Genomic DNA, 27,840 nt, shown 5'->3' with positions numbered 1-27,840 from the left:
CATCAGCCTTGAATGTGTATCCCTTTAAATATGCTAGATATGTAGGGTTCAATTCTTAGTGCTGTTTTATCTTATCTTGTACTTTTCACATTTGCCAGTGTACCAAGTACAAAAGCTCAGTTAGGCAATTGTTCTCTAATTAAATGCCTGAATGACAATTAAGGACATATGGGCAAACCCCTACTTCTATTAATATCATCATCAGGACTTTAAAAACCGATGTTCTGTCTGTGAGGACATTGAAGTCCCATCTGAAAGAATCAAAAGAATAAACTATGTGGAACCTGGAAGTATGAAAGGCAAAATCAATGCTGACATTGAACCTGTGGTGCCAGGGTATCTAGACCGTACAAATCTATGTTTTGACCACTAAGCTATCCCCTGCAGCTCAGTCAACAGGAGAATGCCCGGTTTTTTTATTTTTTTGCCCCACACCACCTATTCACATTGCCCGTGCTACGCCCATCTTATCAGCCATAGTGTATTTAGCTGGACTCACTCTGGAGCTCACTACTTCTGTCCTTTAATTTGCAGTATAAAGTGCCTCCTAGCATTCCCACTCACTGCTTGTCTGTGGAAGGAGAAACTGAGGTATAGATCCAGGTTCAATACCAAGTTTTAGAGCCTGATTCCTATTTACACGAAGGGCTTTTTTTTCACTGTTCTACTAGGGCAAAGGGACCATAAAGTGAGCATGAATTCATTGCCCAATTTACTGGCCATTTACACTGAGAGACTTGGCATTGAACCAGGAACTTTAGGCCCCCCTCAGCAGGAACCCACTTAAGAATCCTCATCCACAGACCAGTAGTGAGTGAGTGCTAGCGTCTAGCCTCTATCTCCAGTAGGACAGTGCCTAATACTAAAATTATGTTGATGGGCGGGATCTCAACTGCAAATATATGAGAATTTGTTCTAGAAAATAAGATCTTCTCTATCACAATTTTTTCCTGCAAATATAATGTTGTGTAAAGGTTTGAGTATTGATGAATATTGGCAGCAACAAAGTCTTATTCTTTCCTTGAAACATATCTACAATAGCTCACATTTGTGTTAATAAAAGATATATTCAAGTACAGAGAGTAGACACACTATGCTACTATACTACGTACCACCACATAACACTCCTTTTTCAAGTGTGGTTCCTTTTATAAGATCAGGAATACTGAAAAGACTGAAGCACAATCTTCTATGGTTTCATGTTTATCATGAGAGCAAAGTGGAAAACAATTACAAGCCTGCTGGTTTCAAAAAGGAGAGATTTGCATGAAAGCAAACTAAGATATTTTAATCAAATTTGAATCATAGGAGAGAGAAAAAAATCTAGTCAGGTACTAAATTGTGACTGTATGGAAAAGATGAACTAGCTTACTGGAACAGAGAAAGAAAAAGCAGTTTACTTGTGAGGTGGTTTATTAATGTTGCATGTTATGCAAATATTTCTACCTACCAAACAGGACTTTAAAGAAGTAATTTGATCCTATTGGTAAATAAATCTCCAACCCATGTTTTCCAGGACACGAGGTAAGAATTTATTATGAAAGTATAAAATAAAAATGTGATGGGTTGCCATATATTTTCTGCACTTTTACCTCAAGAATTTATTAACCTGATTAAATTAACATTTAGAAAGATTAGTTACAGAAGTATCTTTTTGTTGGAGATGCTGGCATATTTATAAAAAACTAAAATCTCTATGGATCACTAAGATTAGCATGACTGTATTAGAGTATATTTTGTGGGCTTGGATAAACTAAGTACTACTTGGATAAACTAAGTAGCCGGGAGATCAATTCATTTAGATATGGGCACTATTTATTTTAAAACCTTGTGACAGGTTTTACAGACTTTTCAATGTGCACAGTAATTATGTGTTTACTTAAACATACAGTTGTTTGGAAAGGGGAAAAGGTAGTAAAATCTAACTGGGTAGAATTTACTGCTTAAAATAAATTCTTAACAGTGCTGTCCAAGAAGATTCTTCAGACAATGAGTGAATGGAAGCAGCAGACAGACCCGGACTGATTTTTGTATAAAAATGATCTACACTCAAATAGCCAGTTATGGCCTTCTTTTATTAATTGTATTGAATTTCATTATTAGAAATTCTAAAGTACCTGTTGAATAATACATTTTTTTATCTACTACCATTACTAGCCACACTTAGAAATTCATAAATTAAATATCTGATGTACCTCCTTGCATCTTGTGTTAAAGGCAGTTTCCATTTTTCGTCTTGTTTCTGGAATGCAGCACTTTTTCATGACAGAAAAATAGTGGGGATACTTTAAGGTAACTTTATACTTGTTCTTTTCAGTCTTCTCTAAACTATTAATAAAGTCATCAGGAAGGGCTTCTGTGGAACATAAACAACAACATTCAAAAAAACGATTTTTCAAATATAAATTCTTTTTAAAAATTAACAATGAACAATGTTTAGTGCATAAAACAGTAATTCATTTGTTTTACTACAGACCAGTTTAATATAAGAAACATATTAACTGTCCATATAGCGCAGAACCCTGTCTTCTGAAAATGGCCAGTGCCATATGCTTAGAGGGACTGAACAGAACAGGGCAATTCATCGAGTGTCAGCCAGTCCCAACTTCTGGAAGTCTGACGTTTACAGACACCCTGAGCATCCGGTTACATCCCTGACCATCTTGGCTATTAGCCATTGATGGACTTATCCTCCATTAACTTATATAATTTTTTTTGGCCTTCACAATATCCCCAGGCAACAAGTTCCACAGGTTGACTATGCACCGTGTGAAGAAGTACTTCCTTACGTTTGTTTTAAACTTACTGTGTATTAATTTCATTGAGTGACCCCTTGCTCTCGTCTTATCAGAAGAGGTAAATAGTACTTCCTTATTCACTTTCTCAACACCATTCATGATTTTTATAGACCATCACATCCCCCCGCTTAGTTGTCTCTTTAATACATTCAATAGTCCCAGTCTTTTTAATCTCTACTCATCTGGAAGCTGTTCCAGACCCCTAATAATTTTTGTTGTGGTTCTCTGTACCTTTTCCAAATTTTAATACACCTTTTTTGAGATGGGGTGGCCAGAACTGCAGACAGTAATCAAGGTGTGGGCACACCGTGGATTTATTTATTGACACTGTGGTATTTCTGTTTTATTATCTATCCTTTTCCTACTGGTTCCTCACATGGTTAGCTTTTTGGACTGCTGCTGCATATTGAGCAGATGAACTATCTACAATGACTCCAAGATCTTTCTTGAGTGGTAACAGCTAATTTAGATCCCATCATTTTGAATAAATTGTTGGGATTATGTTTTCCAATGTGCATTACTTTGCACTTAACAGTGAATTTCATCTGCCATTTTGTCACCCAGTTTTGTGAGATCCTTTTGTAATTCTTCACAGTCAGCTTTGGACTATCTTGAATAATTTTGTGTTGTCTGCAAACTCTGCCACCTTACTGTTCACCTCTTTTTGCAGATCATTTATGAATATTTTGAACAGCACTGGAGCCAATATATATCCTTGGGGGACCCCACTGTTTACCACTTTCCATTGTGAAAACTGACCATTAATTCCTACCCTTTGTTTCTTATCTTTTAACCAGTTACCAATCCATGAGAGGACCCTCCTTAACCCATGGCTTCTTACTTTGTTTAAGAGCCTTTGGTGTGGGACCTTGTCAAAGGCTTTCTGAAAGTCCAAGGGCACTGTAACAACTGGACTACCCTTGTCATCATACTGGTTGACACTCTCAGAAAATTTTGAGAGATTAGTGAGGCATGATTTCCCTTTACAAAAACCATGCTGAGTCTTCTCCAACATAATGTTTGTCTGTGTGTCTGATAATTCTGTTCATTACTATGGTTTCAATCAGTTTGCTTGGTATTGAAGTTAGGTTTACCAGCCTGTAATAGCCAGGATTCTCTCTGGAGCCTTCTTAAAAAGAAAAAAAAATTGACGTTACATTAACTATCCTCCAGTCATCTGGTACAGAGACTGATTTAAGTGATAGGTTACATACCATAATTAGTAGAACTGCAATTTCTACTAATTATGGTATGAGTTAGTAGGATGAGGACCAGGGATGAGTATAAAAATATTGCTCGGGCATGTAGGAATGAAATCAGGAGGGCCAAATCGCACCTGGAGCTGCAGCTAGCAAGAGATGTCAAGAGTTACAAGAAGGGTTTCTTCAGGTATGTTGGCAACAAGAAGAAAGCCAAGGAAAGTGTGGGCCCCTTATTGAATGAGGGAGGCAACCTAGTGACAGAGGATGTGGAAAAAGCTAATGTACTCAATGCTTTTTTTGCCTCTGTCTTCACGAACAAGGTCAGCTCCCAGACTGCTGCGCTGGGCATCACAACATGGGGAGTAGATGGCCAGCCCTCAGTGGAGAAAGAGGTGGTTAGGGACTATTTAGAAAAGCTGGACGTGCACAAGTCCATGGGGCCGGACGAGTTGCATCCGAGAGTGCTAAAGGAATTGGCAGATGTGATTGCAGAGCCATTGGCCATTATCTTTGAAAACTCGTGGCGAATGGGGGAAGTCCCAGATGACTGGAAAAAGGCTAATGTAGTGCCAATCTTTAAAAAAGGGAAGAAGGAGGATCCTGGGAACTACAGGCCAGTCAGCCTCACCTTAGTCCCCGGAAAAATCATGGAGCAGGTCCTCAAGGAATCAATCCTGAAGCACTTACACGAGAGGAAAGTGATCAGGAACAGTCAGCATGGATTCACCAAGGGTAGGTCAAGCCTAACTGATCTAATCGCCTTCTATGATGAGATTACTGATTCTGTGGATGAAGGGAAAGCAGTGGATGTATTGTTTCTTGACTTTAGCAAAGCTTTTGACACGGTCTCCCACAGTATTCTTGTCAGCAAGTTAAAGAAGTATGGGCTGGATGAATGCACTATAAGGTGGGTAGAAAGTTGGCTAGATTGTCGGGCTCAACGGGTAGTGATCAATGGCTCCATGTCTAGTTGGCAGCCGGTGTCAAGTGGAGTGCCCCAGGGGTCGGTCCTGGGGCCGGTTTTGTTCAATATCTTCATTAATGATCTGGAGGATGGTGTGGATTGCACTCTCAGCAAATTTGCGGATGATACTAAAATGGGAGGAGTGGTAGATACGCTGGAGGGCAGGGATAGGATACAGAGGGACCTAAACAAATTGGAGGATTGGGCCAAAAGAAACCTGATGAGGTTCAATAAGGATAAGTGCAGGGTCCTGCACTTAGGACGGAAGAACCCAATGCACCGCTACAGACTAGGGACCGAATGGTTAGGCAGCAGTTCTGCGGAAAAGGACCTAGGGGTGACAGTGGACGAGAAGCTGGATATGAGTCAGCAGTGTACCCTTGTTGCCAAGAAGGCCAATGGCATTTTGGGATGTATAAGTAGGGGCATAGCGACAGATCGAGGGACTTGATCGTTCCCCTCTATTCGACATTGGTGAGGCCTCATCTGGAGTACTGTGTCCAGTTTTGGGCCCCACACTACAAGAAGGATGTGGATAAATTGGAGAGAGTCCAGCGAAGGGCAACAAAAATGATTAGGGGTCTGGAACACATGACTTATGAGGAGAGGCTGAGGGAACTGGGAATGTTTAGTCTACGGAAGAGAAGAATGAGGGGGGATTTGATAGCTGCTTTCAACTACCTGAGAGGTGGTTCCAGAGAGGATGGTTCTAGACTATTCTCAGTGGTAGAAGAGGACAGGACAAGGAGTAATGGTCTCAAGTTGCAGTGGGGGAGGTTTAGGTTGGATATTAGGAAAAACTTTTTCACTAGGAGGGTGGTGAAACACTGGAATGTGTTACCTAGGGAGGTGGTAGAATCTCCTTCCTTGGAAGTTTTTAAGGTCAGGCTTGACAAAGCCCTGGCTGGGATGATTTGATTGGGGATTGGTCCTGCTTTGAGCAGGGGGTTGGACTAGATGACCTCCTGAGGTCCCTTCCAACCCTGATATTCTATGATTCTATGAATTTCACATATAAGTTCCTTCAGAACTCTTAGGTGAATACCATCTGGTCCTAGTGACTTATTACTGTTTATATTACCAGTTTATTCCAAAACCTCCTCCGCTGACACCTCAATCTGAAATAGGTCCTCACATTTGTCACCTAAAAAGAATGGCTCACGTGTGGGAATCTCCCTCACATTCTCTGCAGTGAAGACAAATAAAAAGAATTCATTTAGCTTCTCTGAAATGGCCCTGTCTTCTTGGGTGCCCTGTTAGCACCTTGATCATTCAGTGGCCACAGTCACTGTCAGGCTTCTTGCTTCTGATGTACTTAAAAAAAGTTTTGCTGTTAGTTTTTGTGTCTTTTGCTAGTTATTCTTCACATTCTTTTTTGGCCTGTGTCATAAAAATAAAGGGAAGGGTAACCACCTGTCTGTATACAGTGCTATAAAATCCCTCCTGGCCAGAGGCAAAACCCTTTCACCTGTAAAGTGTTAAGAAGCTAAGATAACCTCGCTGGCACCTGACCAAAATGACCAATGAAGAGACAAGATATTTTCAAATCTGGAGGGCTGGGGCGGGGGGAACAAAGGGTCTGTCTGTCTGTGTAATGCTTTTGCCGGGGACAGATGAGGAATGCAGGCTCAGAACTTCTGTTAGTTAGTAAGTAATCTAGCTAGAAATGCGTTAAATTTCCTTTTGTTTAATGGCTGGTAAAATAAGCTATGCTGGGTGGAATGTATATTCCTGTTTTCGTGTCTTTTTGTAATTTAAGGTTTTGCCTAGAGGGATTCTCTATGTTTTGAATCTGATTACCCTGTAAGGTATTTACCATCCTGATTTTACAGAGGTGATTCTTTTACCTTTTCTTTCATTAAAATTCTTCTTTTAAGAACCTGATTGATTTTTCATTGTTCTTAAGATCCAAGGGTTTGCATCTGTGTTCACCTGTACAAATTGGTGAGGATTTTTATCAAGCCTTCCCCAGGAAAGGGGGTGTAGGGCTTGGGGGGATATTTTGGGGGAAGATGTCTCCAAGTGGTCTCTTTCCCTGTTCTTTGATTAACACGCTTGGGGGTGGCAGCATAGGGTTCAAGGACAAGGCAAAGTTTGTACCTTGGGGAAGTTTTTAACCTAAGCTGTTAAGAATAAGCTGAGGAGGTCTTTCATGCAGGTCCCCACATCTGTACCCTAGAGTTCAGAGGGGGGAAGGAACCTTGACATGCTGGCAGAGTGGTGGGATCATTTTGAGATTTTTTTTTAGATCATTTTGAAATTTGAGATAATTTTGAACCAGAAGCACAGCAGGATTTTAAAAGGTTTTGTAAAAGAGGATTGTAGCTGTAAATTCTGTGTCTCTGCCTGGGGGACAGAGCAGCAGGCATACCAAAGGGATTTCTCTTTTTCGAGCTGGAGTTTTCTCTACCTAAAGGCAGGGTAGTTAACCTCCTGCAGGGAAATTCACAAGTTTTTCACAGACCTGAAGAGGTTGTTTTTTTTAAGCTAAGAGCAGCTAGAGGGTTTTCTGTCTATTTGCCTGGAGACAGAGGTGTTAGTTTTTTTGTTTTGTTTTTTTAAGGATTTTTCTGTAGGCTGAGAATATCTATCAGAGAACATAGGTATCACGTTACAGCACAGCAAAATTTTACAAGCCAGGTTTTTTGGTTTTGTTTTGTAGTTTTCTAACTCTCGGGTGTAAAGTTAGTTAAAAACAGAGAGGCTAGGATAACAGAAACCAAAGCAGAACACAAACTCGAGTTAACCAGACTGCAGGCTGCGAAAGAGGCAGAAAAAGCTCCAGAGGCTGCCCACCAGACAGCTATGGAGGCAGAAAAAGCCCAAAGGCTGCCCACAGGAGAGCTATGGAGGCAGCAGAAGTGGCAGAAAAAGCCCATGAGGCTGCCCACAGGAGAGCTATGGAGGCAAGGGAAAAAGAACTGGAGGAGAAGGAAAAAGAGAGGAAGCATGCACTGGCGATCGAGAAGGCAAAGGCTCAGCAGAATATACCAGATAACCCTAACAATCCTTACCCGACAATCCACAAATGGGAGCAACTACGTCCACAGTATGATGAATCCAGTGATACTGCTGAGTATTTTCTCACCTTTGAGAGACTGTGCACACTCCATAAAATTCCTGAAGCTCACAAGATGACCACATTGGTCGCAAAATTGACTGGAAGGGCTCTGGACATATTCAATAAGATGCCTATTGATGAGGCTTCTAACTATAATATATTCAAGGATTTGGTTTTAAAGCAATTTCAAGTTACACCTGAAACTTACAGTGTAAAATTTAGAGCCTTTAAGAGTGGGCCTGGACTAAGTAATGTGGCTTATATAAACCAGATGGGTCAAAGGAAGGGGTGTAACTAGCTTTGAAGGAATGTGTGATTTGATGACTCAGGAGCAATTCCTGAATATGTCCAAGGAGGATATAAAACAGTGTTTGTGGGATAAGAAAATGGACTCAGCAGAAAGTCTTGCTTCTTATGCTGATCAATATGAGCAGTCCCAGACCGCCAGAGAGTCAGGGCAAACGGGAATAAAACGGGTGGAGGGAGGAGAGAGAAACAACCTTGGTCGCAGTTGGAGCGGATACCAGAAGGGCCAACCTCAGATCAGACCCTACTACCGGGGACAGCCCGAGGCCCCAGCTACACCCCAAGGAACACTCCAGAAACCTTATCGTCCTGCCTCACCGTTCCCCAGCAACCCACCTCGCCCCAGTGACCCGTCAGCTGGACGATGTTTTAAATGTAACGAGCTGGGGCATGTAAAGGCCAACTGCCCCAAGAACCCCAACAGATTACAGTTCATTGCACCCGAATCACACCAGAGGTCCTCAGGCCCAGATACCTCCCAGCTACCCTCAGAGTGGAGGGAAACTGTGAGTATGGGCGGGAAGAAAAGGTCACCGCGTGGAGGGACACCGAAGCACAAGTGTCGGCTATCCATGCTTCCTTAGTGGACCCCAATTTAATCAACCCAGAGGTCCAAGTGACAATTCAACCCTTCAAGTCAAACTCTTTTAACTTGCCTACAGCCAAGTTGCCGGTCCAGTACAAGGGCTGGTCAGGAACGCGGACTTTTGCAGTCTATAATGATTACCCCATCCCCATGCTGTTGGGGGAAGACTTGGCCAATCATGTGAAGCTAGCCAAGAGGGTGGGAATGGTCACCCGCAGCCAGGCTAAGCAAGCTGTCACACCTTACCTCTGTTCCAGAAACTTCTACCAGGACCTGGTCAGAGGTGATGGAACCGGACCCCATGCCAACGTCTGCAACAGCAGTAGTGGATCCAGTCACAGAGACCCAGACAGAGCCAGTCTCAGAACCGGAACCGGCGGAACAACCAGCACCAGACCCATTGCCAGCACTGCATCCAGTACTTGCAACCCCAACACCAGAGGGCCCCACTGAACCTGCACCAGCAGATAACCCCGCACAAGAGGCTCAGCTGGAGCCTGAACCCCAACATAGTGCGCCAGTGGAGAGCAGTTCACAGTCAAAGGAAACAGCCCGATCACCTGCATCGCTTCCAGAGGGATCAAGCCTAGGTCCACAATCCAATGAGGAACTGATGTCTCCAGCATCAAGGGAACAGTTCCAGACCGAACAGGAAGCAGATGAAAGCCTCCAGAGAGCTTGGACGGCGGCATTGAGCAACCCACCGCCTCTCAGCTCTTCTAATCAATCCAGAGAATTAAAGGTTTGTCAGTTTACAGACCAGGGAGGAGATGACGCTGAGTGGCCTGAAGGTGTCTACTACGAAGGGAAAAGTGCTGGTGGCGTGGAAGAGGTGAACCTCTCCATGACTCTTGGGCGTATGCAGCGACAGCAGATCAAGGAGCTATGCACTAGCTACGTGCTGACGTTCTCAGCCACTCCAGGACTGACTGAACGGGCATACCACTCCATTGAGCAGGTAATGCTCACCCAATTAGAGCCCAACCTTACCGGTGTCTCCTCAAGCTAAAACTGCTATAGAACGGGAGATCCAGGATATGTTACAGATGGGTGTAATCCGCCCCTCCCGCAGTGCATGGGCATGTCCACTGGTTCTAGTTCCCAAACCAGATGGGGAGATACAGCATTTAGCTTACGGTAGTCCACGCAGAAACGTAACTCGCCCAGGCAACTATCCAATGCCACGCACATATGAACTATTAGAGAAACTGGGACGGACCCAGTTCATCTCTACCTTGGACTTAACTAAGGGGTACTGGCAAGTACCGCTAGATGAATCCGCCAAGGAAAGGTCAGCCTTCACCACACGTCGGGCTGTATGAATTTAACGTACTCCCTTTCGGGCTGCGGAATGCACCCGCCACCTTCCAAAGACTTGTAGATGGTCTCCTAGCAGGATTGGGAGAATATGCAGTCGCCTACCTTGACGATGTGGCCATATTTTCAGATTTCTAGGCAGAACACTTGGAACATCTACAAAAAGTCTTTGAGCTGTGACGGGGCAAGGCCAGATGGCTATAGAAAAGTAGTGAGAGATAGATATATTAGCTCCAGGCTAAACAAATTCCTGGTACCAGGATAAGTGAAATGGCAGCTGCTCCAGGTCAATTAAGACATCTGGGGCCAATTAAGAACTTTCCAGAAGGCAGGGAGAATGCTAGGTTGATTGGGACACCTGGAGCCAATCATGGGCTGGCTGAAACTAGTTAAAAGCCTTCCAGTTAGTCAGGTGGGCATGCATGTCAGGAGCTGTGGGAGGAAGTTGCGCTGTTGGAGAGACTGAGTAGTACACACCATATCAGGCACAAGGAAGGAGGCCCTGAGGTAAGGGTGAAGTGGAGCTTGAGGAAGTGAGGGCTGCTGTGGGGGAAGTAGTCCAGGGAATTGTACATGTCATGTTTCTAAAAGGTCAGCTCCCATAGTTGAGACTATTGGGGTCCCTGGGCTGGAGCCCGGAGTAGAGGGTGGGCTCGGGCTCCCCCCACCTTTGCCCCCTGATTAATCACTGAGACTGGGAGACAACAGAGACTGTGCAAGGAAGGATAACTTCTCCTCACCTCCCTCGCTGGCTTATGATGAAAATGGCTCAGTAGACTGTGACCCTTGTCTCTAGAGAGAGAAGAGTTACATGGAGGGTCACAGTGAGCCTCTGAGGCTAGCGATATCCACCAGGAAATGCGGGACGCACGGAGGCGAGGACAGAGCTTTGTCACAGAGCGCATAAGGGAGGCAGGAGTAACTGTTCAGGCTAAGAAGTGTCAAATAGGCCTCAACAGAGTGACTTACCTTGGACACCAGGAGGGTCAAGGAACTATCAACCCCCTACAGACCAAAACGGATGCTATCCAAAAGTGGCCTGTCCCAAAGTCAAAGAAACAGGCCCAATCCTTCTTCGGCTTGGCTGGATATTACAGGCGATTTGTACCACAATACAGCCAAATCGCCGCCCCACTGACAGACCTAACCAAAAAGAAACAGCCAAATGCAGTTCAGTGGACTGAAAAGTGTCAGAAGGCCTTTAACCAGCTTAAAGCGATACTCATGTCTGACACTGTACTAAAGGCCCCAGACTTTGACAAACCGTTCCTAGTAACCACAGATGCGTCCGAGCGTGCTGTGGGAGCAGTCTTAATGCAGGAAGGACCGAATCAGGAGTTCCATCCTGTCGTGTTTCTCAGCAAGAAGCTGTCTGAGAGGGAAAGCCACTGGTCAATCAGTGAAAAGGAATGTTACGCCATTGTGTACGCTCTGGAAAAGCTACGCCCATACGTTTTGGGACGGCGTTTCCACCTGCAAACCAACCATGCTGCGCTACAGTGGCTTCATACCGCCAAGGGAAATAACAAAAAACTTATTCGGTGGAGTTTAGCTCTCCAAGATTTTGATTTCAACATACAACACATCTCAGGAGCTTCTAACGAAGTGTCTGATGCACTCTCCCGTGAAAGTTTCCCAGAATCATCTGGTTAAAATCGTCCTTGAGATGTGGAAAATATTGTTAGTCTTTATACAGCTGGTAGTATATTTAGAGGTGCATGTGTCTTATTAACTCTGTTTTCTCCTAGAGCTCCAGGAAGAAATCACAGCCAGTGTTTTCACCCTATTTGTGATTTGGGGGGCGTGTCATAAAAATAAAGGGACGGGTAACCACCTGTCTGTATACAATGCTATAAAATCCCTCCTGGCCAGAGGCAAAACCTTTTCACCTGTAAATGGTTAAGAAGCTAAGATAACCGCGCTAGCACCTGACCAAAATGACCAATGAGGAGACAAGATACTTTCAAATCTGGAGGGTGGGGGCGGGGGGAACAAAGGGTCTGTCTGTCTGTGTAATGCTTTTGCCGGGGACAGATCAGGAATGTAGGCTCAGAACTTCTGTTAGTTAGTAAGTAATCTAGCTAGAAATGCGTTAAATTTCCTTTTGTTTAATGGCTGGTAAAATAAGCTATGCTGGGTGGAATGTATATTCCTGTTTTCGTGTCTTTTTGTAATTTAAGGTTTTGCCTAGAGGGATTCTCTATGTTTTGAATCTGATTACCCTGTAAGGTATTTACCATCCTGATTTTACAGAGGTGATTCTTTTACCTTTTCTTTCATTAAAATTCTTCTTTTAAGAACCTGATTGATTTTTCATTGTTCTTAAGATCCAAGGGTTTGCATCTGTGTTCACCTGTACAAATTGGTGAGGATTTTTATCAAGCCTTCCCCAGGAAAGGGGGTGTAGGGCTTGGGGGGATATTTTGGGGGAAGATGTCTCCAAGTGGTCTCTTTCCCTGTTCTTTGATTAACACGCTTGGGGGTGGCAGCATAGGGTTCAAGGACAAGGCAAAGTTTGTACCTTGGGGAAGTTTTTAACCTAAGCTGTTAAGAATAAGCTGAGGAGATCTTTCATGCAGGTCCCCACATCTGTACCCTAGAGTTCAGAGTGGGGAAGGAACCTTGACAGCCTGCCTAATTATACTTTTACACTTCACTTGCAAGCGTTTATGCTCCTTTCTATTTTCCTTAGTACAGTTTGACTTTCAATTTTTCAAGGATGCCTTTAACATACACTTACATTGTGCTGTTTAGAAACACTGGCATTTTTCTGCTCCTCCTACTGTTTTGTTTTGTTTTTATTTGGGATATACCTTTCGTTTGACCCCCATTGTGCTGGTTTTAACTAGTTTCCATGCAGCTTGTCAGTATTCCACTCTTATTTGTGTTCCTTTCAATTTCCATGTAAGTAGCTTCCTCATTTTTGTGTAGTTCACCTTTTTGAAGGGAAATGCTACTGTGGGGGGCTTCTTTGGTATTTTTTCCCCCATATAAATTTAATTATAGTTGGGTCGCTATTATTGAGTGGTTCAGCAGCATCCACATCTTGCACCAGATTCTGTGCCCCACTTTGGACTATATCAAAAATTGCCTCTCCCCTTATGGGTTCCAGGACTTTATGGGTTCCAGGTCATTAATGGTGCCTAGAAATTTTATCTCTGCATCCCATCCTGAGGTAACATGTATTCAATCAATATGGTGATGCTTGAAATCCCCCTTCATTATTCATTTTTGTAGCCCCTCTAATCTCCTAGACCATTTCACAATCACCTTCACCATCCTGGTCAGGTGGTTGGTAGTATATTCCTACTGCTATCCTCTTGTTATTCAAGCATGGAATTTTATCATAGAGATTTTATGGTATTTGATTCATTTATGATTTTTACTTTATGTACCTCTCGGCTTTCCTCCAGATCTTAATTTAAAAACTCCTCTACGAAATACAGCCCTAAATGTTACGGTTAATTGTTAATTACTTTTTTTAATCAAATCAAATAATATTAAAATTATGAACACCTCACTTATGAGAAGCAGAAATATGTTTAACAAGATAATCCCATTTAAAAACAGATGATAGTTTTAAAAGTCTCTAATTTTATTAAACTCATAAAATACATTTGACAGAGTGATCACCAAATCCTTTACAGAGAATCATATGGTAAACTGAAAATGAAGGCTTTAAAGGAATATTTAAATCAGGGAAATAGCTTAACTTCCTGAACAGCAGAAAAGTGTTTTAGATAGATGGAACACTACAAATGGAGTGTGATGCCCAATGGTGGAGATGTGAGGCGACAGGCAAAGATGGGAAGAGTCCTGAGAGATTAGGTGGAGCAAGTCCATGAAGAATTTTTAATTACACAAAGGCAATCCTGAGTTGGATTTGGAGAAGGATAGGAAACCAATACAAGCTGTAACAGTGTTACAATTTCATTTCCTAGATACTGTATGTCAATTGAACCCTATCTAAGAGCTGCACAAAAAAGATTCCTGAAATTTAACTGCAGTTCTAAAGAAAGAGAAATACAGTACTCACGAAGTTCATCCTTAGAAAACATGAGAAATGTGTTTTCCTCATTGAGGTTTTTGTTGAAGTCTATACACAGCTCACTCGATTTTTTCTTCATGGTCTTTATTTCCTAATTGAATATAAATTAAACTGACCATCAAAAACCAAAATTGTAACTACCTATTGCTGCCCTACATGTAAAAATAATTTAACTTTCTCTAAGATTTTCTTTTACCCCAAACATGTTAGAAGTATATTTTCTTAACTCACAAGGGATTTATCACAGAAATCAGTGGTTCTCAACCTTTTTTTCATTTGCAGACCCCTAAAAAGTTTTGAATGAAGGTGTGACCCCCTTTGGAAATTTCTAATGGAGGTGTGGACCCCTTTGGAAATATATTGTCTGTATATATAGCTGAATTCTGTTCAGTCAGTTTTCAGTCTACGTCTTTTGTGGATCCCTTAGACATAGTCCACGGACCCCCAGGGATTCAAGGATCATAGGTTGAGAACCATTGATGTCAATAATGCTCTAAAGTAGTTTTATGTATTAACACTTAGTTCCTCTCTCTCCCTCTCTCTCAAAATAAAAGTCTAAATTTAATTTTAAATAAAATTTTCTGTTGTATTTCAATGGGAATTGCTGTCCTAAAGATAACTGGTAGATGGCTCTAAAAGGAGCAGACACAACAAAGGTATGTCAACAAGCTGCTGAAAAGTTAAAGAGCTCCTAGATTAGTTTGGGACCTTTAAATATATGGCAGAAAGAAAAGAACATCTATGAAAGACAACAGCATTCCAAAATCTTTTCTTAAACACAAGAAATTGGATGAGCAAAATATTTTTGACATATCAGGCTGACTTCTGGGCTGTTCTGGCTCCTTACTGCCAAATTTACATACATATAGTTTGTATACATTGTGATTCATTTGTTTCTGCTGCTGGCTAGATTTTAACAATAGTCAAGATTTTACTTCACTCTGAGCCACCAACAGTCTCCTTACATATAGTTTCTAATGATCTTCTAGAGGCATCAGGAACCTTAACATAATATAAATATGCATAACCAAGATTTAAGCTCCTGTCGATTGAAGGATTTGCATTGGGAGCAATTATCGGGGAAAGGCAGAGGGCCACTTCAGGTTCACAAGCCTGTGCTGTTAAATAGTGAGACAAGGTGGGTGAAGTAATATCTTTTATTGGACCAACTTCTGTTGGTGAAAAAGACAAGCTTTCAAGCTTCCAGAGAGCTCTTCAATTTTTGGGTGCTCAATTTTGGATGTCCTACAGATGCCTCATTTTTATGGAGTGCTGCCTTCCACTTTCTGATAATCAGGCTCCTTTTAAGTTGTCCCAAGTTAGTTACTCAAAAATTCAGGAATTCAAAATCATTACCCACTTTCAAAAATCTTGGGCTTATTTTAAAATCTTTTATTTTGTATTTCTTTGTCTTGTACAAATTATCATCATTACAGTCTCTAAGAGTAAGGATGGCCTCAAAGCAGAACTTAACTGAGACCTGAGTATATAAGCAAAAATATACACTTAGGAAATTCTTCATAGCAGTGAAACCATACTTTCTTCATATTATAAATATAGGAAACCCATACTCACATTCCGTACTTCTTTGGGAAGATGGAGTCCATTCCTTTTCCCCATTTTAACTGACTTCTCTAAGTATCGCTTAGCTTCAGGCTTCAGATGTCCAAGATCACATGTTTGCTGAAATTATATTAAATGGAAGATGATGAGAAGAAAAAACAGGAGTATTCCAATGTGTAAAGGGATACAGTTCTCTTACTACAATTAAAATGAATGACAAAAGTTACAGAATTCCATATTGAATTTGTTAGTCCCCATGTGGGATTTTTTTCTTAACTCACCTTAACCCTATCAACCACCTCTTAAAACACACTTTTAAACTGAAATATCACTATGGCTGCCTTGAAGATGTCTAATGCCTCATCCTGCAAACACTTGTGCACATGTCTAATTTCATGGACATGAACAGTCCCTTTCACTTTAAGTAGTCTAGTCATGTGTTTAAAGATAAGCAATGGTGTAAGACTTTACAGCAATCATGGACTTAATGTGTTATGGTGTGAATTTTAAACTTCTAATTATTAATGATACTTCACCTCACCCAATGTTTCTCTGATGTACAAGTTTTGTGACAGAGGTTCTAAGTTTGAGTACTTTACCTTACATGATTATTCTGAGTTTTTCAGAATTAAGGATAATTGCTTTTTCAATGTCCCTTTGCTGATATTTACATAATATAATTTTTAATTTCATTTTTGAACCACCATAATAGTCCACGCATTATGTGAACAAGTCTTTAAGGAGAACTAAAAAAAGGAGACTATGTGGAATATTGGAAACGAGGGTAGTAGCAACTGTTTAAATCATGCTGAGTTTTCTAAGGATGTGTGGGTGGGGAGTTTTGATAACATTCTTCAGCATGCCCCTGTGTGCAGTTGTTAGGAATGACTAGGCTTAATATTATCACTTCATCAGACACATTAATATTAAAAATCTATTATAAACACCTATATTCAAGGGTTTAAATCACTGGAGTAAAAATTTCCTGTAGAAGGAGAGCTGCAGTATACATCTACCACATAAGCCTAGGATGGAATTTTTTCCTTAATATTTGGAAAAAGCTTTTTTATTTGATTAGACAAAAAAAAAAAAACCCCTCATTTTCAAAAACCATTGGTGGAGGAGGATGTATAAGAATGATTTAGGAAGTAACATAAGCATGGTAAATAACTTTAGCAGACTCAGGCCTGCATTTTAAGGGAGTAAAAATGGGCCCGGGGTCAGAGAGATCTAGGAGATCCTAGATGTTATGTTTGAACATCCAACTTTTCATGGGATACTACCATAATAAATAATGTACGAGTCTGAGAGGCCCTGTTTCCACTGTACTGTTAACCTGGCCCTAAACAGGCTCATGTTGTTTAAATTAAATGCTTTAGCCCTGAAAATTCCATGGAAACCCTAACTTGACAGAAATACTACATTGAAATAAACGAGGCTGGCTTATTAAAATGGCTACTATGTTTTCAATGGTTTTAATTCAGTCTCTCCTCTTCTGTTAGAAACTCTACTTGGAAAAGTCATTCTCCAGGTGCAGCTGAAGCAACAACCTACAAGAGCAGAGAAGTCATGCATCACAATCTAGAAGTGGCAAGAGTCAGCCTGGTCTTGGTGGAAGCAAATTACACAGCCTAATTTACACAGTCCTCCACCAAAAATGATCTTCTCCCAGACATTGTGAATTTTAGGAGTATTCAGATCTGAGATCTTAGCCCAGGTCGCATATCAGTGTTAAATAGATGATTAAGAAATATCTGCATATTGTTGTACTGTTTAAATGAAGGGGGGAAACCCTCAAACTAATTTAAAGGATTAACAAAAAGAAATTAGAAACACTATAGTATTCTGAAATAGATGTAAATGCCGAATATCTTCACAAGGGGAAATTAAATAGAAAGAATACCAAGGTGAATATGAAAGAATTCTGTTGACCAACAGTAATTATTGTAGATATTTATATTTGGTTTTCAAAAGTGACTGCTAGAAATGCCTATAAATATGAAAAAATATTATTTGTATTACAGCAGAGCCCACTAGATGCACATACACATAACGTATATAACATAAAATCACATAAAACAGTAAACACATATCAAACTTCTTTAATTCAGCGTATGAGATATGTAAAAAAGTGAAAGATAATAAGAAACACTAGCTGCCAACACACACAAAAATGAACAAAATAGTCTATAGTGGGGCTGCAAAATATCAGGAGGGTTCTCACATAAACAATGTGGAAATAGCCAAATAAGGGAAAGCAAATGGTGGAAAACATTCTTGGAAAGCATGGCAATAAAAGATGATGGGGGAAATTATAAAATGCTCTGTTCAGATCTCACTGCAAATATCAAGATTTCCAGTTAGTATTACAAAAAGCAAGGTTTTTACAATACAGCACAATACACAATACAGCACAGAAATGACTCCAGCAGCCAGTGGTTCCTGTGTTTTATCAGCTATGTGGAACAACAGTAAGCACAATTGTTTAATAGACACAAGTTTCACATTTGGAGGAGGGACAGATGAAAATGTTACAATTATTCATACTAAATTATTTGCTTAAATATTTTAAAATTACCCACCTGAAGAATGATAAACAAATACTACTTCATACATTTGGGGGAGTAAGAAAAGTGAGGCCATCACAGTAAATTTTAATTATTCTTGGTTTAGTTTGAATTACACAGTTAATAATATATACTTAATTAAAGCGTAACACTTATGATGGTGCTTACATGGAGGATAAGGCAGTCTATGAAAACACTTTAAAAGGGGCTAGCAGACAGTAGTAAACCAAGTATTTTGTTTGCATCAGCATTATTGACTTCTAGAATAATTTAAACAACAAAAAAATGCAGTCATTCCTAATTCCAATGAAGTAAGAAACAGTGAACGAGTGTGTGCACAAGCTTATCTGGCAGCCAAATATCGAAGTGAGAGAGTGCACCTTTTTCCCCAGGTTTCTACGTGGTAAAGGTTTTTTTTTAAGCAAAATCCTTAGGTTTTGAAGCAAGAGAATCTAAATGAGGCCCCTCATGTAACACATACACGACAGCTCTATTCAGTGGATAGTGGATTTAACAGTGATTGAGACTAATGAAGTGATAGGGATACTGAAAAACACAGCATGTACTGATTTATTGGGAAAAAAAATTCACTGGTGGCACCTTACATATTCCTCTACAGGTTATTTTTAGTTATCTTCATTGTCATTTACCTGCAAATAAACAATCCTCTGAAACACATCTTCTCTCATGCTCATCTCCACATCAAAATAAGAAAGTCTTTTGTCAGCTTCTGTGCTTGCTGAGCGTACATCTTTGTTGGATGAGACATGCTGTGGGAAATCCAGCATGCTTCTTTCCACTGTTAAAATAAAAATACATTTTAAAAATGCACCAAACACTTACAATGCAGTCAGTCCATGTTAATTTTTTTCAAGATGAGGAACTTCCTAGGAATAGACAAGTTATTTTAATAAATCGTTGTTTTTAGTTTTTACACAAGCTTTCAGAAATAAACTTATATAAACAGATACCTGAAGCAACCACTGATTAGGATTTACAGACAATGAATGGATCACGGATTACGTAAAAAATGAACCAATACAATTATATACACAGCAGCAACAGATGCATTAGAACAAATGCATATTTCACTGATGGTGTATATTATAAAAGCCTAACTGCCCTGGCAAATGTCCCCACTTTAATCATTCCACAAGGTCAATTTTGAGTTAGTAAAAGTTTAATACAGATATATTTAAAGCACTGGAGTAATTTTATACTTTGAAATGAGATGAATCTTTTAAAAGTACAGAAAGTAGGTATTTTTAAATAAATTATTTTTAATGGCTGTCACAGATTCTCTCTCTAGAACCTTGGAAGTAGCAAGTTTTGAATCTTTACAATTCTCCCTCAAATTATTCAAAAATTGGCAGGAGAAAATACAGATATGACCAAGTCTGTTTATTACTAATAAAAGCAAGCAATAAGAAAACTGAGGGAGATGATGTGTGATTATTTTGGACTATCAGAGATCACAGGCTGAGTAACAATTTTGAATGGAAATGAAAATAAACTAAATTCTCAGCAATGCTGTCATGCCCCTGTACTAATAACAAACATGAACATAGGTCCTATAATTAAAAAAGTAGTTCAAATGACTAGCTGGATTAATTAACTTGACTTGATTAAACCTAGTTATAGTTTTCCCTTTTAAAAAAGTGCTAATGTCCTGCATGTTACGCTTTGTTCAAACATTTTACACAAAAGTGTAACAAATGCTTTTTGTCCTGGGAGACCGTTCATATTACTAGCAGATGAAGATTCTAAAGATTAGTTGGTTACAGATTTTAAGATGAACCTAAAAAGCTTTGTGAAAAACTAAGACACAATACACAACCAAACACTGTGGTATCTTGTCTGTCTCTCAAAATTATGGGATGCACATACACATGTGGTTTGCCCTCTCCTCCAGTCTGTAGGGCCTGAACTTTATTTGTTTTGCTGGTGTTATGGTAAGATGGTTCAAATGAAGTAGTGAGTTTTACATTTTGCTCTGAAGCTCCTGAGGTTTGTGGTCATCTGGGTCTTCTCTGAGAATGAGTTCCAGGTACATGGGCCAGTTACTGGGAAAGCTCTCTCCCCTGCTCATGTGAGTACAATGTTCAAGACTGATGGTTCCAAGGTTAATAGGCAGCAGAATTAAAACAAACAAAAGGAAGTATTTTTTCCACACAACGCACAGTCAACCTGTGGAACTCCTTGCCAGAGGATGTTGTGAAGGCCAAGACTATAACAGGGTTCAAAAAAGAACTAGATAAGTTCATGAAGGATAGGTCCACCAATGGCTATTAGCCAGTATGGACAGGCATAGTATCCCTAGCCTCTGTTTGCCAGGCTGGGAATGGGTGACGGGAGATGGATCACTTGATGATTACCTGTTCTGTTCATTCCCTCTGGGGCACCTGGCTTTAGCTACTTTTGGAAGACAGGATACTGGGCTAGATGGACCTTTGGTCTGACCCAGTATGGCCGTTCTTATGTTCTTAAGGTTCTAATGGAATGCTGCTGTTGTGAGAGGTCATTATCACATACCATGAGTAATCCCTCAGGAAAGTGAGACTAGTCCCATGTAGAGCTTTGAAGATTGGTACCCAAAGCTTAAATCTGAACTAGTATTCTGATAGGACCCAGGGAAGAGAGAAGAGCACTGGAGTGATATGTACTCTTCACAGCCTCTGCAGCTGGGCAGATTGCTGCTGTGTTCTGAACCAAACAGTAGCTTTTTATTTTATTTATTTATTTACTTTTATTTTTAACTTAAGCCTGGTAGTTTTATTCCTACACACAGAGAGCCACAATAATTCAGGCTGGAGGTCATGAATGCATGGATCACTGATCATCACCGTGCCTAAATCTGAATCTGACAGGAGGCTGTCTGGATTAAGATTGTTCAAGACAGTCTCCTTGTCAGCTGTAATAGGAAAAGGGTATAGTAACCATAGTCATGATTATTTGGTGCACAGAATCTGTGAAGTGTCAAGAGAAGGGTAAGACTGCAGACTTAACACAGAGCAGATGCCCTCACTGGAGGAAGATGTTAGGACATGAGTTCTCTGAAATGCTTCCCTCCCCCAACTAGCATCACATTAGTCACATGATTTGACTTCAGATACTGGTCTCAAACAGGCCCTCAAATGGCTGAAGGAAAGTGCTTTTTATATAAGATGTGAAAGTAATTGTAAAGCTGCATTTCATATGTGTACTGCAGACATTTTAGTCCATGCTGTTGCACAGTGCCACCAAGTGGCTCCATGCAGTCACTGACAAGAATAGGATGGGTCACTCAGATTTCACAGGTGAGGACTTTGAAAGTGGAGGAGTATATGCCCATCATGACTCTCTCAATGTAGTCTGAGAGAAATGAGTGAAGTAATACCAGCATAGTCTTGCTAACCCTTGCCATGTCTTTAATGGCCAGGTCAAAAATGAATATGAATGGATATCACTTCTGAGATTTCTACTTTCTCTAGCCATGAAGGGCACAGATCAGACTCACAGGTGGTAACTGCTTTTGCTGCATTGCTTCCAGAACTCTGCTGTGTGGATAGGATGAATTCAGAGAAGGAAGGTATTAGATTCCACATACTCACTTGTATACTCCACTTCTATGTCGGCCAGAGCCTGCATAGTGTTCTCATATGTTACTTTTTCAAAATTAAGCATTCCAACATTGTCATACACTTGCTTTGTTTTCATGATCAGATCTTCTGTCCTTGTTCTGATTTGCTCTGGTGACAGGTCCCATTTCAAAAAGTTTCGGTCTGATGCTGCATACGAAGAGGCCTGGAGATGGGTAGTAATTTCTGTTCCTAATGTCATTCTCAGTAAAAGACTTGGACCACCAGCTCTGAAATTTTAAAAATGAATTTTGGAGATTAAGAATCTAAATTGAAGCAAAAAGTCTATTGTGTATTATTTAAAAAAAAACATTACTTTTTTTTATTAAACAGTATTTTTAGAAACAAGAACATATTCCTTTTTAGGTCTAGCCTTTCCTCTTCAGGACCCTAAACAGTTGTACTTTTAATTAAATAAATCTGTATTTTAACATAATTCAGATGTCTGCCCTCCCCCCCCCCCCCAGATTGAGGGAGTGCTATCTAATATGTATGCAAAAACAGAGATAAAACCTTTTGGTTCAGCAAAAATAGACAAAACAGTTTTTCTTAGAGGATTGAGTTGTTATTCAAAACACCAGTTACTGAAACTCCATGGAAACAGACAATAGTGTTTTGTATTTTGAGACAAGGAAAAGAGAATATACAGTGAAAGCTAGGTTATGAAGGCTAGTGGTTACATGCAACATAAACAAAATGGCAAAAACATTTAACGTGGAAGTGTAAATTAAAATGGATAATTTTATACTTGCATTGAATGTCTGCTGTATTCCAGGCCATGAGAGCAAATTATCTCATAGCCTCCTGCTTCAAAATGTACTCTTTTAACTGTTGCAGATCTTATATGAGTATTTCATATGGTTTTGCTCTGTGCCTGGAAAAGGCATGAAGGTTTCTCATATCTATAAATAACCTTTGTGTTCAGTTAATAATTCTAATTAAAGTACTCAACTGTATTACAGACTTGGTTAGGCAGAAAAGTTTACAAGAGACCCCCTACAGTGCTGGGATGGACAGCTGCCTTTTCACTAACCATTACGACAATGCACACACAAAGCTATGATTCAGCCATTTTTCAGGGGTTTAATGGCGGAGGGGGCAATTTCAGAATTTCAGGGGGAGGTGTTTTTTCTGAGTTTCTTTTGAATCACCAAAATATAGGAAGAAATAAAATGTCACCACTAAAATTTAGTTATTGACCTTCCTTTGCTCCCAATCATACCCAGGAATCTGTGTCTTTTCCTCCTTTCATTGCATTTCACACATTTATGACCTGCGGAATAGCCTACCAAATTGGGACTCAGGAGACCTGGGTTCTATTCCCACCTCTGCAACTGGCCAGTTGGGTGACCTTGGGACAATCACTTTACCTCCCTCAGTTTCCATATCTGTAAAATGGGGATAATGACACTGATCTCCTTTGTTAAGCACTTTGAGATCAACCAATGAGAAGTGCTATAAAGAACAAATGATTGTCATTATTGCCATACCCCACAATTTCTTCCATGCTCTTCCTTTCCTTTTGTTTTCTGTGCATCTATTTGCTTTTCCATGCCCCATTCTTGAATCTACTCACTCACTTATCACTATTTTTCAGCACTCATCCCATTCTCCCTGCACCACTGCACCCACACACATCAAAGCCCCGTACCACAGCAACCCTCCCTCTAGTTCAGTGGTCCTCAAACTGTGACTTGCAACCCCAAATGGGGTTGTGGCAATCCCTACTGTGTGGAGGACGCCACTTTGCTCTGTACAGCTTGATCACGCATGCACTATATTTTGCACTTCAAAATCGCGTCCTCCATATTGTCTAGGATCCTGGGAGGAAATAATTCATTAAATTGGGGTCAAGCCAGCAAAAAGTCTGGGAACCTCCTGTTCTAGTTGAAGAGGGTACACTTCTAGTTGAAAAGTATATACAGATGGGTCTGCAGATGTAGCGCTACCCCATTTGTCTGTGAAAGGTGTAATGGAGACTCTTTGAGAAATCTCTCCCTCAAAGGATGGTGTCAGTAGAGCAGTCATCACAGGCTTTTTTTTTTTTGGCCCTATTGGCTGGTTGTGGGGGTTTTTTTTGTTTTTTGGGGCGGGGGGGGTGTCTCCTCCTTCTTTTCCCCCATTTTTCTGTTATCTTCAAGACAGGCCCTCCCCCCTTTTGGTAATTTCTCTTGCTTTCCTTTAGCTGCTCTGTCAATTCTTTCCCCCACATCTCTTCCCCTTCTTTGACCCTCCTGTTTTTGTCTCATCTCTCTCCTTCCATGTTAATCTTTTTTTCACCCAAAGCACCTCCAGGACAGTGGGGAATCACACCTACATACATCCCAGCTGCATCAGAAGTAGAAGAGTGAAACTAACTAGGAGCTGAGTGAGTCTCATCAGTTTAATTAAGCATCTGCTTCCAGCTCCATTGGGAGAGGTGCTGTTTTGTGAACACAGATTTGATCATACTCTGTAGGATTCTTTACAGGGGTAATCTGAAAATTCACAGCAGTGTATTAATAGGAAAACTCAGAATCCTCATGTCCAACTTAAACCCAGAGTTAATATCTATCTATAAATACATAAATATGGACATATATTTTGCATAACCTAACATTAGTATCTAACAGATAGTGAGAATGAAGTATGCATGGTAAAGCAAGCACTAAGCCATAAGTATGGAAGAACCAGAGACAAGGATTTGCTAGAGGCGATATTTTGGAGCAGAGAACCAAAGCAAACGTTTGAGGGGGAACTGACCTTGGGAATGAAAAAATTTAGCTGGACCAGACATATTGTAGAGACAAGGTGGATGAGGTAATATATTTTATTGTACCAACTTCTGTATGTGAGAGAGGCAAGTTATTGAGCTTACATAGAGCTCTACTGAAAAAGAGCTGACCTGAAGAAGAGTTCTGTGTAAGCTCAAAAGCTTGCCTCCCTCACCCACAGAAGTTGGTCCAATAAAAGATACTATTTCACCCACCTTGTTTCTATCATATCCTGGGACCAACACAGCTACAACATTGCATACAGACAAACTGTGACCAAGTCAAACAATGAGATGCAGATTTACTGGAAAGAAAAGAGCCAAAAGAGAAACCCATTCTGTTCTACCACAATGTTGACCCTGTGCACACAATCACAAGTTGAGCAGAAGTAGCAGAAAGAGATAACTGAGAGCAACTCAAAGCCAGTTTGCCCTTGAGAAGCAAGATTTGCCTGACACAGAAGACTAGCTTAGTAGGACTAACCCACATCTTCAGGTAACTGTGATTACAAAGCAACTAGGAGATTTAAAACCTTTGCATTTACTAAGCTGATTGTTCTATGGCATGGCTTTGTAATTAAAATATTTTTTAACTCCTGCTAATGAAGTCAAATAAATTATGGTACGAAGGAAGACCGTATGTGTTGATATGTTAATTGCACAAACTAATACCCAGATATAATTAAAGTTTTTTTAAAATGTGCAAGTGTAAACTGGTCACTATTACAAGGTGACATTTACTAACAGATACCAATTCATGGTAAATGTTGATTATTTAATAGCAATCACGACAACTGTGCTAATAGCTATTTGGTGAGTATCAAAACCAGTTTGGTACATATATAAATGCTCATAAAATTTAGCATAATAATATAGTGTGTAGGTGGCCCGGATGAAAAATGGTGACTATGCAAGCAGTTTGAAAAGGGCATGGGTGAAAGGCTTCCATTTTAAGGTTACACCTTTGTAGCTGAAAGATTCTACAACCAGACTAAGTCAATTATTTTGTACAGATATAAATAAGGAACATCATTCCTACCCAAATGTAGTAATGGAAGACTATTTTTTCCTAGTGAACATGGTTTATTCATCACAGCTCGAACAAGAGGTTTATTTTTCCTCTACCAGCACATAGAGATGTGGACAATCAGAGTTGTGATAATGCCCATATGTTAGAGACTTGCTGACTCTGACACATGGATAAAGAAGAGCTGGCTCAAGCTGAATGTAGGAAAGACCAAAGTGATGAGAACCAGAAGAGGAAAACAGTTCTATGGGCAGCTTATCATCACCAGCTTTCTCTCAGCTGAAGGCATTTGTCCACTCATAGTCAAGAGAGTGGATCAGCCATAGGTCCTACTGTAGTCATTACTGACCCTGAACACTTAGATAGCAACAGTCCTTCTTCCATCTCTGGCTAGCAAGATAATTTTGTTTATTCCTCTCTGACAATAACTTACATCAAAGGTTGAGGCATTAGTAATTTCTGTGCTGGACCACTGAAACTCTTTCTATATGAGTCTAGATAAGAACGTAGCAGCCCATCCTGAAAATGACAAGCAAAAGAGTACAGTACTGCACACTGGTGCTCTGCCATCTACATTGGCTCCCCATTCCAACACTAGTGGGTCCATTTCAAGATTGTAAATTAATCTACAAATCCCTTAAAGGATAAAAAGCTGTAATCTCAAGGACCATCTCTCTTTCTGGGCCCTGCTACGGCAACTAGAATCACCTGCACATTGTGACTAAAAGAGTCCAGATATAGAGTAGAAGGAGCTGGAGGTGCATCTTCTTAACAGCAAGCTCAAGGCTCTAGAAAACCCATGCAAAGAAAATAAGGAAGAGTGCAAATTCCACCTTCTTAAGGTCACAGAGAAAGAATTCTCTCTACACCAAGCATTTTCCAAATAAATGAAGCAGAAGGGAAGAAAAACCAAGCAACATGCACAAAGGTAAGAGCTGACAACTAAACCAAAGACCACCATGTGAAATTAACATCTCCAGATGGAACTTACTCAGATGGAGCTTTCTGTAGTCCACATACAATGCTGAGATATTATGGAGTTAAGCACTTTAGAAATGCACACAGATAAAATATATATCAGCTATGTCACTGAGCAAATATATTTTTCAAGAATAACCACTGAAATAGTAACTAAAACAGCAGTTAGTGATAAATTCTGAATTAATCACTGGGCAAGAGGTTTAAATGGCTATAGAATTACTTGGATCTCCCCCCGAGGGCTTGAATGCTGGATCCAGAAGACTGACAAGCACTACTTTTAATTTCCAGGGTGGAACTGGTGACCTAACTCTCTCATTACATTAGACAGCAGCTTTGAGTAATAAAAAAATAAAATCTGTAGCCTAGCACTAATTATTATAACTGCCAGCAAGTGGATGTTTACATCTGTTGGAGACAGAAAACAAATGAGAAATGCCAAATAGCAACCATCTGGTATTGGAGTAGTAACGACTCTGATTGCTCCAATCTCCAGCTGATGGTATAGAACATGGGTGGCCAACCTGTGGTTCCGGAGCCACATGCTGCTCTTCGGAAGTTAATACGTGGCTCCTTGTATAGGCATAGGGCTGGAGTTACAGGCGCCAACTTTCCAATGTGCCGGGAGGTGCTCACTGCTCAGTCCCTGGCTCTGCCACAGGCCCTGCCCCTACTCCATCCCTTCCCGCCCCTCCCCCTAGCCTGCCATGCCTCCCCCCCCCGCCAGCCTCCTGAACCTCATGAAACAGCTGATTGGGAGGTACGGGGAGGGAGGGGGAGTAGGGTGACCAGATGTCCCGATTTTATAGGGACAGTCCCAGTTTTGGGGTCTTTTTCTTATACAGGCTCCTATTATCTCCCACCCCCGTCCCGATTTTTCACACTTGCTGTCTGGTCATCCTAAGGGAGAGGAGCTGATTGGTGGGGCTGCTGGTGGGCGAGGTGGGGGAGCTGATAGGGGGCTGCTGACGTATTACAGTGGCTCTTTGGCAATGTACATTGGTAAATTCTGGCTCCTTCTCAGGCTGGCCACCCCAGTATAGAAAGTAACCAT

The 27,840-nt window shown here is 40.7% G+C and overlaps 1 protein-coding gene across 2 annotated transcripts in view; it reads right to left on the bottom strand.

Moving 5' to 3' along the window:
* The window catches only part of NLN (neurolysin), a 68,370-nt gene that overhangs the window by 26,189 nt on the left and 14,341 nt on the right, over positions 1-27,840 (bottom strand). For both annotated transcript variants that reach the window (XM_074952641.1, XM_074952642.1), the window contains 5 exons: positions 22,003-22,259; positions 19,063-19,211; positions 15,858-15,965; positions 14,271-14,373; positions 2,196-2,356 (listed from right to left, as the gene is read on the bottom strand). In XM_074952641.1, coding sequence (XP_074808742.1) covers positions 2,196-2,356; positions 14,271-14,373; positions 15,858-15,965; positions 19,063-19,211; positions 22,003-22,259 — 778 coding nt within the window. The remainder of the gene's footprint in view (positions 1-2,195; positions 2,357-14,270; positions 14,374-15,857; positions 15,966-19,062; positions 19,212-22,002; positions 22,260-27,840) is intronic.

The sequence above is a fragment of the Natator depressus genome, chromosome 5 (genome assembly GCF_965152275.1).
Source record: "Natator depressus isolate rNatDep1 chromosome 5, rNatDep2.hap1, whole genome shotgun sequence".
NCBI classification, from domain to species: Eukaryota; Metazoa; Chordata; order Testudines; family Cheloniidae; genus Natator; species Natator depressus.
The sequence above is the reverse complement of the archived record's forward strand: the minus strand, read 5'-3'. Positions and strand labels throughout refer to the sequence as shown.